At 40.6% G+C, this 18,554-nt stretch overlaps 2 protein-coding genes across 2 annotated transcripts in view; one reads left to right on the top strand and one right to left on the bottom strand.

The window, feature by feature from the left end:
• LOC123366679 (kinesin-like protein KIF28P) overlaps window positions 1–1,452 on the top strand; it is a 55,660-nt gene extending 54,208 nt beyond the window's left edge. The window contains exon 23 of the mRNA XM_045010324.1: window positions 1,303–1,452. Within this exon, the coding sequence (XP_044866259.1) occupies window positions 1,303–1,452 (150 nt within the window). The remainder of the gene's footprint in view (window positions 1–1,302) is intronic.
• On the bottom strand, window positions 1,265–18,502 carry SCCPDH (saccharopine dehydrogenase (putative)). The gene is made up of 12 exons (XM_045009058.1): window positions 18,235–18,502; window positions 16,799–16,911; window positions 15,704–15,784; window positions 12,416–12,545; window positions 11,156–11,205; window positions 10,500–10,630; window positions 9,785–9,902; window positions 7,580–7,699; window positions 7,440–7,496; window positions 6,893–7,004; window positions 3,671–3,752; window positions 1,265–2,663 (listed from the first exon to the last, which is right to left on the bottom strand). The coding sequence occupies exons 1-12, from the start codon at window positions 18,437–18,439 to the stop codon at window positions 2,558–2,560; spliced, it is 1,305 nt and encodes a 434-aa protein (XP_044864993.1). The 5' UTR covers window positions 18,440–18,502; the 3' UTR covers window positions 1,265–2,557.
• Between the last annotated feature and the right edge of the window lie 52 nt (window positions 18,503–18,554).

The raw sequence follows: 18,554 nt of genomic DNA, 5'->3' as shown, positions 1-18,554 counted from the left end.
TTAGCATTAAATAGTCATTAAACTATTGAAAGAAAAATTTCCTTTTTTTGTATTGAATGTTGTAACTTCCATCACCCATAGTGTCTCACAGGGTAGACAAGATCTGAATTTCTAATGTAAGAAATCTTTTAGACCTTTGTTATACGTTATGAAGCACGAACACCAAACTCTAATGGGGGACAAAACATAGAAGTAGCAACTACCAGCCTATTGCTAGTTCAGCTCCTTGCAAATCACTGTCAGTAATTTCTCTTACATTTGATCCTAATCCTCAGTGCTGTATCTGCAGAAGGAGCTGCAATTTCATTTTGTGTTTTAAATTATAGTTGCTGAAATGCTGAGGACCTGTGCAGACTAGTCTACTTCTTCTGAACTCTCTGTAGCCATTTTGTATAATAGGAATTAAATGTGTATTGCTATATGGAAAACTATTCTTATATCCATGTACAGGAGCCTTTGGTAGTGGGCTTGGCACTATAATAAAGCAAATTATCACTTCTCCATTTTAACTTAGTTCTGTGGGAATAGACATTGTAAAAAGGAGTCATTTAACCTTTTCTGCTTGTAGAATAAAAATGTATTATGGGAAAACAGTCACAAGATCCTTGCAAAATACAAGCAAAACTCAATTGATCTATACTACTGGCTGTTTTCAAAACCCAGTGCACAGAAGTTGTTGGGTCATTAGTACCCGTGTGACTAAGTACCAGAGGAAAATATACATACCATGGTGTCTGTACCTATTTTGACCACGAGTGGGGTTTTTTTTCTATTTCTTATAGAAACAAGTTGGTACAGTGCTAGGATATTAAATGTATTTGTTAGGAGCCTATTTTGGCCATAAAGACCTACTAGAAATGCACTTGCTCTACATCACTGCTATCCATTTGTGTTTGTAAACTGATCCTTATTGGGGGTGGAGGTGTGAAAGTTAGTGCAATTTGGAGATCTCTGGAGAGGGGAAAAGCATTGCATATCTTCCCAGTGTGACTCACTGCTGCTGATTCTAGCTTGAGGACCTGTTCTGCTCTCCTCCTTCCCTTTCCCAACTCAGCTATGTGTCCTATTTTTGTTCAACAGGCAGCACCACTGCTATGAATCCACATCTAGTTTTCAATTTAACTGTGATTTGTCCCATCCTTCCTGCTTTAGAGAGAATTTACTGTTCTTTCAACTTCTACCTTCTATTTTTTTAGTTCCTGCCTTAATCACCACTCTAAGACATCTCTAAGGAAAAGATGTATAAAATAGCATGCACACTGAGTCCACTATATACTCATTAATTTTATTGGTCTTTTGCAGGAAGAAGATAACCTGCAGATGCTACGTCTTTTTACAGAGAGACAATCACATATGTTGAAGGATTTTGGGGAGCAGCTTGAATCTAGCATATGCAGATTGAAAAATGATGTTGCTCTTATAGTTAAAAAGAAGAGAGAAAGCATGGCATAAGTAAGTAATTCTTGCTCAATTGTTACTTAATCATTAATTGTTGCAGTGAATAGCCAAACCACAACATTAAAGCATAAATAGTTAGGCTTAGCTTAATTGGTACTTGGAAGACCAAGCAGCTCAGCTTTCTTGTTAATTACGCAGATAATTTGTACAGACTTCAATTTTAGAGTATGTGGTAATTTTAAGTGTTGTAGGTCATATACTGTACCATACCCAAAGATGGACCAAAGCTGCTTGCTTGTCATACTAAATCTTTGAAATTCAACTTACAAAAGTATTTCCCTCCACATCTCTAGAATCATGAGTGAGATTTATACTATGAAGCACCTATCTTGATAGCTTCTGCACTTACATAACATGTAAGTTAATTTGTTAGCATTTTTTGACCTGTATTAACTGTCTTTATCTTAATTACTCCATCTACTCCTAATATGTTCTTGTTTTTCAGTGCAACTCCTAGAAATAAGGAGTTGAATTTTCCTACTGTAAAGCCCATTACAGCAAGTTACTGAGAATTACAAGAAATTGAAGTGTGTCTTGTTTGTATAAGTACCAAATCGTACAGAATGACAGCAGCACAAATAAGTGGTCCCTTCCTCTAAATAGTCATAAGTAATGGCTTGATTAGCTAAGGCACTTGTTATCCAGACCCTTCTGTGGTAAATGGACTTATCCTGTAAATCCCTTGACTAACAACTTGATGTTTAGAACCTACTGTTATGCTACCTGAAAAGCTCTCCACCTACTGTCCCCAATCTACCATTCTGGAGTTCTAATACCTATTCAAATTCTATAAAGGATCAGACCTAAAACACACACATGCATCCCATTATAATCATGAGCTGAAAGAGGTTAATTTTTGGCATCTAAATAGAAGCTGAAGCAGTAATTAACTCCACCTCATGCTTTAGGAGTATTAGAGGAAATCTCTTTGCATCAGCTGCTTAGCTAATGATTACACAAAATGCTATAATCCTTTTAATGCCATTGTTAGCAACAATACAACTCATTTGTAAATATTTTTATTAGGTTTTACATTTGAAGAAGCTCTTGGTACATTAGTTTGTGCAATTATAGTTTTCCTTGGAATTATTTTGAAACTTCAGGCTTCTGACTTGCTAATAACAGAGAACTCAATGCCATGTTTGTTCAGCCGATCAATCAGTTTTGTTTTAGAGAAAGCAGCTCCTGGAGTATATACACCACCTCTGTTAAATGAATTATAAAACCATTAAAAGCTGTACCACTAGTTGATCATTGTGACATTTAAAATAAGAGATAAATCAGTCCTCAAATTCGATGCATTTTACCTGACTACCAAAGATAGGACAAATGGTTGTTAAGTACAGTATTGCCAATGCTTATGAATTAATTGAGACAGGATTTTGGTGCCTGCAACAGGAGCTCTTGTGATGATGCAAGCTCATTTTAGGGATTTTACAGTCTAAGGGATCAAACCTGCCGTTACCCCTGCCTTAATGGATGGACTGTCTCTACAGCAGCATATGATTCCCTCTGCTTCTTGCTTCCCCAGGACCCTCTCTCTGTGATGATGCTAATCCCTCCATGAAGGCAGGGATCAGTGACAAGTTCTCTCACACAGAGCTCTACCAGCCTGGCCAGCCCTGAAGCATTTCAAAAGTCACTTTTATACAAAAAAATGATAGTTTGATAGCTACATAAATATTTAAAATCTTAATGGCACAAATAACCAAAAGTTAATTTTAATTATGCTTCTCTTCTGCCCTGTATGCAAGCAGTGACTTTTCTTCAATTACGCCTCCTTTGTGCCAGCCAGAGAAGCAGCCCCAGGGCAGTAGGGGGAAGACTAAAAAGCTAAATAATTTAGTTATGTGGACAATTAAGTCTTAGAAGATTAATCACTTTAATTCTGATAATTACAGAAGAACTCCATAAATATATAATTTAAAATTATTTTTTAAATACTCAATGTGAGACTTGGTTATTACAAATTATGCACGGAGTTATAAAAAGCTTTGCTTGGCATGGGGTTTTTCCAGAACTTAATAAAGGTGGCTGATTTTGTCAAGACACAGCTCACATCAATCTCTCTTGAAACAAATTGGATAACTTGATACATAAGGAGCATGCTGTATGTTCATTTTCCAGCTCCATTTTAAATGTACAGAGGACCAGGGGGTTAAAAAGACTCGTTGAATACACACATACAGCACATAGGAAATTAAAGACTCACTGTTTAGGAAGAGAACTCGCATCCTTTAGCAGCGCTACACCTGCCTGAACCATTGCTGTTGCTGTAGCAACATAGCCAGCATCTGCAAAAAATATGGATAATGGAGTAGATATCTCTACTGAGCACCAATATGGTGTGACACAGCTCATTGAAGACTGGTGTATATAATTAGATGGCACATAGAGCCAAAGGTGTTAACCTAACCCAGTCGCTGTTCAACATTAAACATGGATCAGGGTATAGTAGCAAGAGACCTCAGCTTGTTTAGTACCAGGGGGGAGAACATTATTTAATAAAAGGTTTAAAAGTATGTTTAAGATAAAGGAAACAGTTAATACTTTATGATTCAAATACTTTAAGTAAGGCTTTCATTTTAACAATGTTCCTTTTCCCTTTAGCTGGAGAGAATCTTTAAAAGAAAAATCCCTGTTTGGCAGACAGATAGTAATAACTGACCTTTTAGGGGAGAAAAAGTTAGTTTAGAGACTGATGCTGCTGTTGAAGTCAGGTCCTATTTCATCAGTGTTTGGGATTCAGCTGGAGCTGTAGAGGGGGTGGTGTTATCTAGGTCCCACTCTCCACCTAGGACATCCCTCAGGTCCCAGAAGGCTGTGGGAGATGGCAGCCACGTGGTGAGGCTTGCTCTTAGCCAATCTCTTTTTCTTTAAAGACCCACAAAGGGAATGGTGTGTGGAATTGCCCATCCCCTCATTATTTTGTCCACCGATTAGGCCTAACTTTGGTTCACTGATTTCTGGTTCCACACTTCTTGTTTAGCAGGCCTGATCTTAACACAGTCCTTGAGGTATATTAGTAGATCCTTTTGTTTGTACTAATTCCATCTGTCTCCCTTTTGCAACTTCTCCTATCAACATTTTATTACTGTAAATTATTTTGACACTTATGGGCTTTTATGTACATTTTACAGCTGAGCTCACTATTAGTCTTGTAATAATTGGGCCTACAACTTTTCCCTATCACTAAGACTGAAATCTAGGCCACTGATTTTGACTGTCTTGACTACAGGTCCACCTCCATGGAGCACTAGTCTCCTTCTTGCAGGCCCCTATATAGAGAATAAGCTTCCCAGGATGAGCACATGGCCCACAGACCATATTTAAGATGAAGAGCCTCAGCACAGCCATGTGCAATAAGAACTTGCAGGAAAGAGAACAAACACACACAGAAAAGGCGAGATGAAACTCAGGGAAGGTACATCTCAGTTCTTTTAAAAGATCTGTAACTCTGGGCTGCAAAGAAATTACTTGGCTAAACCTGTGTTCCTTGCTTTCCTCCCAAGTTGTCCCCAAAGAAGTTAAGCCCAGAGTGACCATAGGCCAGCTTGGCCCTGGTATCCACATCCCAAGTAAGGGCATCAGACAAGATGTCTGTACCTAGGAGTGAGCCCTAGACTCCCTTACTGTCAACCACAGTCAACTTAGAAGTACATGGGACCCAGCAGTTGGGTCCAATTACAACAGACTGGTGACTATACAGTAAGGCATAAGGCCAATTTGTAACAATCACAAAAGTATCATGAAAGTACTCTCTCTTCACATCACTTTTAGCTTATTCCATCGAGGAAGTGAGAGACTACTAATTTATGTAAATTTATTCCGTTTCTGATATTACTGTTGTAATAATTAGGCCTATAAATATACCTTAATGGTGAGCTCAACTGCAGCATATGTTCATAAACATAAGTTCATAAAATGTCACAATAAGCTATAAACAACATATACTGATGGGAAAAGATGCAAAAAGGTAACAGACTGAATTAATACAAACAAAAAGGCCTACTGATATAACTCAAGGCTGGGACCGAAAATCAAAATTTATTCTTCTGGAAGTAGGCCTAACTAGTGGACAATATGAGGGGATGGGTTATTCCACCCACCACTCCTTTTTTGGACGGGGAAGGGGAAATAAAGAAGCAGCTATCAGCCAACAACAGCTGCAGAGAGACTTACCATCATGGCTTCCAACCCTACTGTCTCATGGGACACCAAGATCTGCCATAACACACAACTAGGCCTTCATCTTCCTGCTCCAGAAAGGGACCCAGATAACACCACCTCCACCTGCTTCCTCAATCCATCCACCACCTGAGATAAAAGACTTTCTTTTACAAACACTGTGTCCCCCCTTTTCCTTTCCCTTCTTATGTCTTGTCTATTGCTCTCCTTTTTCCTTCTGTCTAATAAGAGTCTGGTATAGACCGTATTTTGCAGCACTGCTATAAGATTGTAACCAAGAGGCAGTTAAAATCCTGTACAAGTTTGCCGGGTCTCAGAGTGGCCGATAAAACCATGTGCAATAGAGTTTTTTCAGTAGTGAGGATGGAAGTGAGTCAACACCAGCGCGAAGCTGCATTTTCTATTTTTTACTGTTCTTTTGTTTCCCCTTTTGTTTGTCTTATTTTGTTTTTTAGGAAAGGGGATTGGATTTAAGAACAGCAACTGCTCCAGCCCAACTAACTTCCGCCCCACCCTCCCAAGACAGTTACTACTACCTAAACACCATCAACTGGGGATGGGGGCATCCTTTTAAAAAAAATTTCCAGCTAGAGGGAAAAGGGAGCAAGGCATGCTGCTAAAATAAAAGCATTAACTGTTTTTTTCCCTTTTTTCTATACTTTAATAAAAGGATTAAAAATATTTCTAATGATGTGTTTGCCATGATGCTAAGCAGGTTAAGGTCTCTCTCTACCAAACCCTCAACATTGTTTAACATTATATGACCCTGTCAGTGTCTAACACCTTTAACTCTTTGTGCCTATTATATTCCATCAAAATTAACAGTACACAGGCACTCTTCCCAAAAATCATGGAAAAGTAGCTTGGTAGTAGCAATGGCTGTGTTTAGCCTTGGAACAACAACAGAGTGAGATACAATTAGTATTGAAATTCCAAGTTGCTACAAGAAATGGAAGTCCTCCGTAAGTTAAGGCAGTAAGCTAATTTTTTTAATTGTAGTAGTGTTATTTACATCTAGTGGGTTCATTTCCCCAGTTTAACTTCTTGCTTATATAACACCCACAAGCGGATTTCCTCCCAACATCACTGCCTCTTTATAACAGTTGGCAACTATACAATGGCTTCTAGCTATATTCAAATACGCTTTACAATGCTAAAAATAATGGTCAGTAGAAGAGGGGTACATGACAAACAGCTGACCTTGAATTTTTAAGATGACCATAATAAAACATTCAGGCTTCTTTACCTGGTCCTTTCACTTGGGTGCAGATTTTTACATTTGGTTTGCCCTGTTGTGGATCTTGGCCCTCGCAGTACCCCTCACCAAAAAATGTCATTGTAAAGGATGATCCATCTATCTGCAATGCAGAAGACAAGAAGTACATTCATTTACAGAGTATCCATCTCTCTGTGTAATACAACAATTTGTATCTAGCAAGTGTACTTCACTTTTTATACCTTTGCATAACAATATATATTCCACCAAGAACTTTTCTAGTCTCTCAGCCCAGATTAACTGACTTGGGTTAAAAATAGCAGTGTAGATATTTGGGCTCTAAAACCCTCCTTGCAGGATTTAAGAGCCAAGGCTCCAGCCCAAATGTCTACACTGCAATTTTTAGCCCCAAGAGCTCAAGTCAGTTAACTCAGGCACTGAGAGTTTCTACCATGGGGTTTTTATTGCAGTGTAGATACACCCCTAAGTGGCAGACTCTAGACTTTTGTGCTGTAATTTGCATAATAAAAGCAAACACCAAAATGCTGTATAACTGTGGATGAAAGAATTAAATTACCTGCTTTTGTGTTGGTCCTTTCTTTGTAAAACGGCCCCAAGAGAAAAGTTCTGGGTACTGCAAAAGAAAACCCAAAACTCAATTAGAAAAAGCAACTGGCCAGCATTCTGAAATGTTAAAAAATGAAGAACAATACTTACTTTTGCCAGGAGATTTCTTCCAAAGCTAAACTTCACAAGAAGAAAAAATAAAAGTCCAGCAAACATCAGCTTAATAACAGATGCAATGCCACCCACTGTTGCATAAGCTGCGTACTGCACCTAATACAGGAACACAAAACGATAAGTTTTCAGTAAAAGATTTACATAACAATTACTTGCCTCTCAGCTCTTATCTAAGACCCAAAAAAACTATTCCACTGTGCTGATGTCAAAAGATATTCCACAGCAGAAAGATTCTGAAGAACCTTCAAACAACTTTTAGGATTGGTCTACACTACAAAGTCAAGTCACTTAAGTACTGCACATCACCCAAGGCTGTGAAAAAGTTCACGTTATGCAACATAGTGAAGCTTCCCTAAGCCTTGGTATAGACACTGCTAGGTCAATAGAAAAATTTTTCCATTGACCTAACTACTGCTTCTCGGAGACATGGATTTAGTACAGCAACAGAAGGACCCATTCCATCGCTGTACAATCTACACTAGAAATGCTGCAGTTGTGCTACTGTACCGTTTCTGATATACAGATACACTCAGTTCCAACCATCTGTGACTAATGCTGCATTTTCAGTATTCACAGTGAGTAGAAAAAATAAGGGGAGAATAACTATAGTTTTGTGGTGCAAGCTGTAGAGAGGGAATATGGTAAACAAGAGAACAGTGCAAAACAGATTGTAAGCCAGATACACATTACTTTTCTTCCTCCTTTAAAACTACATTTCCCATATTTTTTTTGCCTCAACACAAGCAAAACTAACTTTGTTTTAAATGATTCAGGAGACTGCTGGTACTCATCTCCTGCTGGGAAAATGTGTAAAAGCTCAGCATCCACGCACTGTGAACATAGAGCATTTCTCACCTTGATGCTGCCCTCAATCTGCACACCCAAATCCCGCAGACATCAATAAAAACACCAGCTGCAGATCAAGAGTGCCATTACCCCTTGATCACAATCTACTTGCTATGCTACACAGACCTGGCAGTTTGGGGGGCGGGGAGTAGGGAATGAAATGATAGTATTCCTTAATGCACATAGGAAACCATTAGAAGATGTTAAACTAGAAAAGAGGCTATTTTTAAGAGTGGTTGATGCTGTAAGTAAGGTTAAAATAATGAAGGCCAATGCATAGTATGGATCAGTATCTTATCTTAACATACGTTTAGAATGGTGCCGAATCACATGGAATGAGCTAGAGTCAAAATTTGTTATATTTTACGTTTGTAATAATGGGCCAACTGCCTAAACCTCTGGGCATAAATTACATCATAATTAGAATGAAAATTATTAACTATATATATTCCCAACACTTGGCTATGTCCAAAAAAACAACAGAAATAAACTTAAAATTGCCCCAATACTTCTCTAAAGAGCATAAACAATATTCTAACCCAACTGCTTCACCCAGTCTTAAAAGTGAAACACTCCTCAGCCTTCCTCCAGCAAAAGCCTGAAGAAGTAGATGAACATTACCCTACTTTCCAAAGTGAGCAAACACCTACTCTGATGAACTGACAAGAGAGACAAGTTCCAGGGTCAAGAACTTCTAATGAGAAAACTCTTCCCACAAAGTTTGAGTCTAAGAACTTGTTCATCTCTCTCTCTCATCTGTATGGAAGGTATATAAAGAGAAGCATTCTTAGATAGCCACGGTGCAGACCCTATAGGGATTTATAGATTAACTATATGTTAAACTGCGCTCAAAAACAAAGAGGAGGCCATTGCAGCATACAGAGTTCTTGTTTTATATACTGTACAACATGGCTCAGAACACTAAGATGATAAGCTGCATAGAGTGTGTTAAGTAGTTTAGCCTACAGCTGACAAGATTCATGAAGAAATGGTATTAGATCCACACCTGAAAGATGGTACCCAGCTAGCAAAGCACAGACTGCAGAGTGGGAAGGGGTAAAAAACAAAACAAAAAAAACTAGGACACCACTGCCAGCTGAGATTCTAGGAGCAAATGAGTCTCCCAAAAGATTCCCCAACTATTAACTTCTTTGACTGAAGCTCAGTAAGGCAAAAGAATGTGTTTGTCCCTTCTCTAGCAAACCTAAATCTGTAGCCAGTCTAGTCTGAAGATAGTTGATTTGAAGAAAAACTGAAGAGATGCTTTCACACCACTGAAAGTGCTACAATGAACACAAGAGAACACTGATTTTATAAACATAAAAGCAAACTTACAGGTGTTTCTTGCAAATCTGTGTGCAAGTACCGTTGAGTTCGTTTTACAACAGAGACGTCTGATCCCATGAATGGAATGGAGTACTCTTTGAATTCCTGACTGTAAAACACTAATCCTCTGAAGGCAAAAGAAACATTCATTAATATTTTCCTTCACTTACAGTAATGTCACCTGTATAGCTATTCTTTTCAAAACTTAGCAAGTTGTAAAACTGACTTACAATTGTAACAACTTGGACAAAAATAGAGCTTTTTCCGTAAGCATTTTTACCCCATAATCTCTCTTTCCTTTGGATTTAAGTAATAAATAATCCAAAAACCTGAGCCAAATTTATCCCTACCACAAACCAGAGTCAATTGCATTACCGAGGGATGAATTGGACTTACTGCCTGTACAACATTTTGTCCTTCCATAGCAGTAAGAGCTTTTAAAATGTGATTGTTTAAGTCAGTAAATCTAGGATCAAAAGGTGCTCCTAACAGTTTCTCTAATAAAGTACAGGTGATGTTACAAACAAACAGTTGATGCATTTTTCCCTCATTGTAATATCAGATACATTAAGCCTTTATTTAAACAACTTATTCGTCCAATTATACCAGACAGAAAACATTCCTTCTTTTAGAAATGTATATTAAAAAATATAATATAATTATAAAGCTCTAGGGGAAAGAGATTAAAACAAAACAAAATTCTGGTTTTATAAGTTTCTCTTGCCTTCTTTTTAGTTTCGCACCAATGACTGGGAGAGGTTTGTATCCTATCTGCTTTCGAAGCTTCCTCAAATTGTCTTGATCTGCCAGGCCATGAATAGCTGACTTCCAGGTTCCATCATGGATACTGTAACCCTAGTGAAATACCACAAAACTGTAACTCCTCCAGTATCTAAAATCCTGCCCTAATGTTTAATCCAGCCTGGGGAAACTCTTTCCTTATTACTACTTTTAACATTTCTCATACTATGTCTACATGCACGACCAGCTGCATTAAAAAAAATATACTGGCACTGGCCTACTGACAGCAGCTCAGGTTATGTTTTAATGCATTTTGCACATGTTTTCCCCACCAACTCTTTACAAATAAGCCTTGCTATGATAACTGTTTTTAATCAAAAGACTAGTTATCAGTTACATCAAGACCAATAAAATTATTTTTCATCACCGCCACAAAGGGCTGGCATCTAGCTTGTTCCATGGTCCGATATAGCTTCATAGCAGTTTTGCAAAGCTGCGACAAAGGATATGATATTTTGATTATGGGTAAAACAATATTTATTTGGTTAGCTGCTGTGTCACAAGCTTTGTAATTTTCACATTATGTATGCTTGTGGCTAATAAGTATGCAATTTCAGAAGACAATATAAACAAACTAACCTCAGGTCCAGATTTCACAGTCAGGAAACTTTCAACTGCAGTTAGGGTACCTTTAATGGGGAAAAAAAAGTAGTTCATAGCATATGCAGTCATACAGCAGTGAACTAGACAGTAGTTCACCCACTGAGGGACAAATCCGGACAGACTGTCAGAGGACTGACATCACTAGCAGAGGAGTAAGAGTAAAGTAAGACTCCAGTATTGAAGTACTTTATCTCCAAGGAAAATAAAGTAAGTTTGTAAGCTAAGGCTATTTTACTCACGTTGAGTACCATAGGCAAAGTGCTTTTATCAGAGTGTATGCACTTTTATCAGAGTGTATGGTATTATCCTCACTCACTAGCTGCCATCCTTGTTTTATATAAAGGACAGCTCAGTAATTAAAGAAAAAAGGGAAAAGACAACATCAAGGCCCAAAGCATTTTTCGCCTTTTCTTTGACATTAAGCATTATGTAGGGTATTGACATTTAGAGATGAAGTCACAAAATTTGGTAGCTCTTTTGAGTGCCATACTATAAATCAACTTGTTCCACAATGAAAGGTATTCAGTATACTAAATGCAATTCTACTGGACACAGAATCCATAACTGAGAGTGAGGTCAAGTTACAGCTGAAATTAGTTTAATCATTTCAGTCTAGCTTCTACACATTTGTCCTTCTTAAAGACAAAATAGTAACAACAGGACACTGACAGAACGACAGAGTATATTATGGCTCCAACACCTACTACTGTCTCTCTCATAAGCAATAAATATGGCTACCATTATATCACGTAGATCATGGAATCCGTGACATTTTCTGCCCTGGGGCTGGAACTGTCAGCAGGCAACCCCACAGCTCTCAGCCACTGCTGGCGGGCCCCCAGCAGCTCCTAATGGCCAGGCAACAAGGGGACCCCGGAGTTCCCAGCTCCAGTGAGCAGCAGGGGGACCCCGCAGCTGCCCAGCCACAGTGGGCAAGACCCCCCAGCAGCTGCCCAGACGCTGCGAGGGGGACCCAAGGGGACACCAGAGCTCCCAGCCACTGTGGGTGCTGGACCCTCCTCCCTCCCCTTTTTGTAAGGGATATTTTTAGTACAAATCACGGACAGGTCAGAGGCTTCCGTGGATTTTTGTTTATTGTCTGTGATTTGTACTAAAAATATCCATGACAAAATCTGAGCCTTAGCAATAAACACACGACAAACAAACCAGGATCAAGGATTGTGAATCTCAGCCCAACATAACTATCAAGATAAAGGTCACACTTAGATAAATCACCTTTCAAATTGTCTCTGGTATATAAGACTCCCATATCTGCTGGAATAGAGTCAAAGCCACTGCTTCCAACGACATATACCCCCTTTTCTGCAGCTTTATCATTATATTTCAGATACATTCCTTCCAGAAACTGAAAAATATTAAATACAAACATTTTAAGATCAATAATCCTGAACTGTGGTTTAATCTGAACTTCAAGGAAACATGCTAAATTAACTAATTCTAACTTTAACAATAACACAGAGGGAATCTCCTCCTTTTCGGGTTCATTTAGAAGGGAGCCTTATATCTGCATGTGCGGGTCAACAGACACTGCTGCTGAAAAACTTCCAGCTCCAGCACATGGCATGCATGTGCATCCACATTTGGAATACATATAGAGACCATCACTCGAAGAAGTACAGTTTATATTCTAAATAAAATAAAAGCCTATTTATTCATAAAACTTCACATCATACACATATTGTCTATAACACAAGTCTCAGCTGGTGGTAACAGTATAGCAGTAGACCACAAATGTATCTATTTACAGTATTCAATGTTCTTTAGTCATAACATTCACAGTATCTTTGTGTCAAGTATAAGACAGTCAAGATATGTATCTTAGACATTGAAAACAAACAGCTTAACTGAAAAGCCACTCACACAAAAACACTTGAAATATTTTAAATCGGGTGTTTCAGTGAAAGTTACCTTTGTTCTCTTTCCTGTGGAAGATACAGTGTTACACTCTGGCCACCCTATAAGGCCAGTGATTAATTCTGCATAATTATGCTTTCCTCTTTTTCCTTTACACCAATACCATACAGAAAATTATGAGCCATTAAGAGCTAATATCACTAACCAACAGAACATTTTATAATTTTGAATTATAGAATCATGGGACTGGAAGGGGCCTTGAGAGGTCTTCTAATCCAATCTCCTGACCCAAGGCAGGACTAAGTTATCAGACCATCCCTGAAAGGTGTTTGTCTAACCTGCTCTTAAAAATCTCCAATGACAGAGATTCTACAACCTCCCTAGGCAATTTATTCCAGTCCTAAACTACTATGACAGCTAGTGATTTTTTTCAAGTGAGATTTTAAACCCCAATCCAGCAAAACATTTAATCATGTGTTTAACTGTAAGTACAAGAGTAATCCTGTTGAAGTAAATGGGACTACTTATGTGCTTAACTTTAAGCACATGCCTAAATGTTCTGTTGGATCGGGGCCTAAAAACTCACTAAATTTTTTTTTTTTAAAGCATCATTACAGACAGAACTGTACAAACTATAATTTATTTTAAGGGAGCAGAACAAGACAGCAAAGAATCAACCTTTAATATTTACTTATCTATCCTCTGTGAAAGCACATCCGATCAGTTATATTTCACATTTATATAGCATCTTTATCACCTCCAAGTTCTGGAAGAGTATATACATATACCGAGTCACTGAAATGCAGACGCTGGCATCTTTTAGGCACATATAGTAACTCCTTACTTAAAGTCGTCCCTGTTAATGTCGTTTCGTTGCTGATTAGAGAACATGCTCGTTGCACAATGCTCCCTTATAACGTTGTTTGGCGGCCACCTGCTTTGTCCACTGCTTGCAGAAAGAGCAGCCTGTTGGCGCTAGCTGGTGGGGGCTTGGAACCAGGGTGGACCAGCAGCCCCCCATCAGTTCCTTGCTCCCTTAAGTTCCCTATGCAGCAGCCACCGAGCAGACTATCAATTGCCAGTTCAGCTGTCCCTCCCCCCACTGCCACGTGCTGCTCCTGCACTCTGCGCCTTGGATCTGCTCTCGGGAGCCTCCTGCTTGCTGTGCAGGGGGGAGAAGAAGGGGGCTAATGTCAGGGTATCCCCCTCCCCCCTACTCCTGCCCCCCCCTTTCCCCATCTCCATAAAGCGGGGAGGGCATGACAGGGCTCAGGATGGAAGGAGCTTGCTGCCAGCAGCTGCAGTCTCAACTTGCTGTTCTACTTAAAAAGGCAATGTACTTAGAGTGGCATCAGTGTACTTAAAGGTGCAATGTGCATCTCTCTCTCACACACACGCACACACACACAGTCTCTCTCTGTCTGTCATGCTGTCTCTCCTCCCTCCATTTGTGCTGCCTTGTAGAGTGTGAGGCTGAGGCTACATTAACAACGTGTTAACCCTTGAGGGCTCAGCTGAGTGCTAGTTCATCATTTAGCAGTAAGGCATTCCCTGGGAAATATCCCACCCTTTGACTTCATCACCTCAACCAAGCTTCACAAACATCATTGCTGTGTACAGTATTAAATTGTTTGTTTAAAACTTAGTGTGTGTGTGTGTGTGTGTGTGTGTGTAGACAGACAGACTTTTGTCTGGTGAAAAAAATTTCCCTGGAACCTAACCCCCCCCCCCCCATGTATATTAATTCTTATGGGGAAATTGGATTAGCTTAACGTCGCATTTTTCAGAAACATAACTATAATGTTAAGCGAGGAGTTACTGTATTACATTGCTCAATTGGGAGGGGAGGGAGCATTTTAATCAAGATCATCAGAGCAAATCCCTACTCTTAAAAATAGTGTACATGGAATGTTTAATGCGCACACACACAGCAGAAAGGAATTACATTTTAAAGGTCTCTTCTAAAACACTTCAATGAGTCAACTCTACCAAGATTTGAACCTGAATCTCCAGCGAAATGAGGTATTTCACATGTGTAGCATAGACCACTAACCCATTCCATAGAAAAGTTACAATCTATATCTAGGGAACCTACCAGGAGATATGACATTTTACTAATTTTGAATTTTTAAGATTTCCCAAACAATTTAGCTAAAATCATTTCTGAAAGTAGAATTTAGCCTCCTAAGTCACTTGAGCACTTTTGAAAATTGTGCCCAGTATTATTAATCAGCACTTATATAGTGCTATATGTACGAAAAGCATTTTATACACATGAACTAATCCTTACAACACCCTTGTGAAGTAGGAAAACAAGTAGTTAATATTCCTATTTTATGGTTTGGAAAATAATGTAAAAGATGAAACCCCCAGATGACATCACAGTCAAGGTTGGGATTTAAAATTCATGAGTTCCTAATTTTCAGTCCCACACTGTTTCTACTGATTCTTGCTAAGAGTAAGAAAGAGAAACTAAGAACACATTTTTTTAAAAAATCACAGCTTAGAGACTGGAAAATATTTTTCCTGTTCAGAAATATCAGTGAGAACTAAAGATGTGACCCAAATATATTCAATAAAACTGTTTTTACTAAATAATGCATCTGATGTTTTCAAGCGGTAATTCATTCATTTGTTCATGTCACATACCTGAGGTTCTCCACTGATGTCAACGCAACTTGTGCCATTCTCAACACAAGCTTTCACTACAGGTTCTCCAAAAAACCTGTACTATAAACAGAAAAGGAAGCTATTTATCTTACTTGGCAAATGTTCAATAAAAGCAAATATTCTACAGACAGTTTTGCTAAATGGAGCAAATTATCACAGTAGGTTGGGCATTACCATTTGTTAGGATATATCAACAAAATATAACAGAGTTTGCCCTATGCGGATCTAAAATTCTTGAACTCATTCTTTGGGGGAATTTAAAGGGATACCATCAACTTGAAATTTAATTGGTTATCTAAAAGACAAACACTTCAAAGTGGTTTCAGGCACTACATCTATTTCAGATTCCTCAGCCAGTTTTTGTGGATTTACATTACATTTTTCAATTAAAATGTTCTCTCTTCTATTGCTGTGCTAGACTCACACAAACAACAAGGAAAATTAATTACACTGGGAAACATTCAAATTCAATACACACCTGAAGTACTGTTAAAACAGAGAACAAACTGTTTGCTTTAATCTTTCAGATGCAGACACCTGTGTGGTTAGTACTGTCTGAAAAATGTTATCTATTATAGTTGTCTGATCCTTAGTTATTGGTATCCCTTTAAATTTTCAGTTGCAGAATTCCCTCTGCCAACTCATCCACAGTAGATCAAAGGGCAAGAGCTGGAAGATAGGTGCTGCCAAGACATGTAGAATGAGGGAGTAGAGCACATGATAAATCTAAATTTGTTTTTAGTATTAATGCAAAACAATAATTAAGTAGATTAAATTGCTTTTACTGGTTTTATTTTCTAAACAAAACATATGCAACTATGGTGCAATACTTCACGTGCAATAAGCAGCCATTCCAAATTTACTGTCTGAAGCAACAGCACAATCTCCTTAATACTTATTTATTTCAGAAACAATATTTAATATTTTAGAGTTTCACAGCTCGTGTTTTGATCTTAAAAGACCGCATACTCAGTTACTACATGTTTACAGTATACCAATGCCTTTTGTCTGTAACAGCATGTGAATTGCTTGTTTGTCCATTTTGTTTCTGATACTTAGAAGACTGATACTTACTGGGCCCACACAGTTGAGAACAACAGCTGCCTGTTTAGCCATATCAGCAAGGGAGGATGGGTCACTGACATCACAGGGTATTATGCCAACTTCTGACTTTAGCTCTGGCTTTCCTGAGAATCAAAGAATAAGTGTTACAAGAGGAGCCCGGTACTATCAGGTTACTATCCTCATCAAGTTTACTAGCTCTTTCTTTTAACTACAGTTCTTATTGTCTTATTTATGGTATGAATAGAAACAAGGATAGGAAGGAAATGGGATGCTTTTCCAGCACATTAACAAACTAGGACTTTCCCCTCCATTTTGTGGGGCAGAGAAGGATTAAACCCCAGTGGTGTCAGAGGTAAACACCAGCAACATCCTGTGCAAGCTCACAACAGCTGCAAGGGATCTTGGCCTGATTAATGGGACCAGGAGACTATGACTATTATTACAAATAATAATTGCTATCACAGTTGCTGTTCAAGGTCCCAAACACAGATTACAAGGCCACTCCACCACAGCAGAGCTGCCCAAGTCTTACTGACTGCTCAGCAGCCTGCGGGGACCAGGCTTCCAGATCCCCACTCCACTCACAGGATCTAGAAGGAGGGCTCCCCCAACATTCGTGCCCAGTTTCCCCTTCTATCCAGAATGTGAAGAGTTAAGGGAGATTGAAACAGGAAAAAGAGCTCTTAAGGCCCCAGCCACAGGTGGAGAGGGGCATAGGGCACTGCTATTTGAATGGGCGGGGGGGGGGGGGGGGAAGGAGTGAGGAGCCATGGGGGAGCTGGCACTGCCGTCCCTGTAGGGGAGTGAAGCTATGCCCACGAGGGAAGGGGAGGGGGTTGGGCAGGTGTCAGGCCGGTCGGGGGGGGGGGGCGCACTGCTACCACCACAAGGGGGAGGGGACCAGGCAGGCCATGTGCAGGGGCTATCAGGAGGAAGGGATGATTGGGCAGCGCAATGAGGGAGGAAGGGGGACCCAGGCAGGACCGCGGGGGAGATTGCTACCACCACTGGGGGAAGGGGTGACCGGGCAGCGCAATGGGGGGGAGGGCCAAGCAGGGCCATGCAGGGAGAGTCCCGGCAGGGCCATGGCGGGGGGGGACCTCCGGGGGCCGATGCTGCTATCGCCACAGGGGGAAGGGGTGACCGGCCAGGGCGATGGGGGGGGGTGCTGCTATCGCCACAGGGAGGCGGGGTGACCGGCCAGGGCGATGGGGGGCGGGTGCTGATATCGCCACAGGGGGAAGGGGTGATTGGGCAGCGCAATAGAGGGATGTCGATACCGCACGGGGGGGGGGGGGTGACCAGGCAGGCCCATGGACGGAGGTGGGGGGGGGGGAACTGCTATCACTACGGGGGGTCGGAGGCCGGCAGGGCGATGGGGGGGGGAAGAGCCGGGGTCCCCGTTTCTTTAGCCCCTGTCAGGCTCCGCCCTCTCCTGCCCTTACCCAGCCTCTCCGCCGCCCTGTCCAGCACCCCCTGCAGCTTGTCCCGGCTCCTGCCGGCCACGGCCCAGCGCAGCGAGCCCCGCAGTTCAGCCCCGGCCGCCACCCGCGCCACCTCCTCCGCCACGAAGTGGCCCGTGAAGCCCGAGGCCCCGAACACCACCAGCTCGTAGGGCCTCCCGGCCGCCGCCCCGCCGCGGGTCGCCATGGAGACAGAGAGCGCGCGAGCGGCTGAACGCGGCGCGAGCTGCTGCGGGACTAGGAGCGGTGGGCGCGGGACCCCACCCAGCCCCAAGAAAAGAATCACGTGACCCGCGCCTGCC

The sequence above is a fragment of the Mauremys mutica genome, chromosome 3 (genome assembly GCF_020497125.1).
Source record: "Mauremys mutica isolate MM-2020 ecotype Southern chromosome 3, ASM2049712v1, whole genome shotgun sequence".
Lineage (NCBI taxonomy): Eukaryota > Metazoa > Chordata > Testudines > Geoemydidae > Mauremys > Mauremys mutica.
Note: the sequence above shows the minus strand (reverse complement) of the source record. Positions and strands in the feature narration are given on the sequence as shown.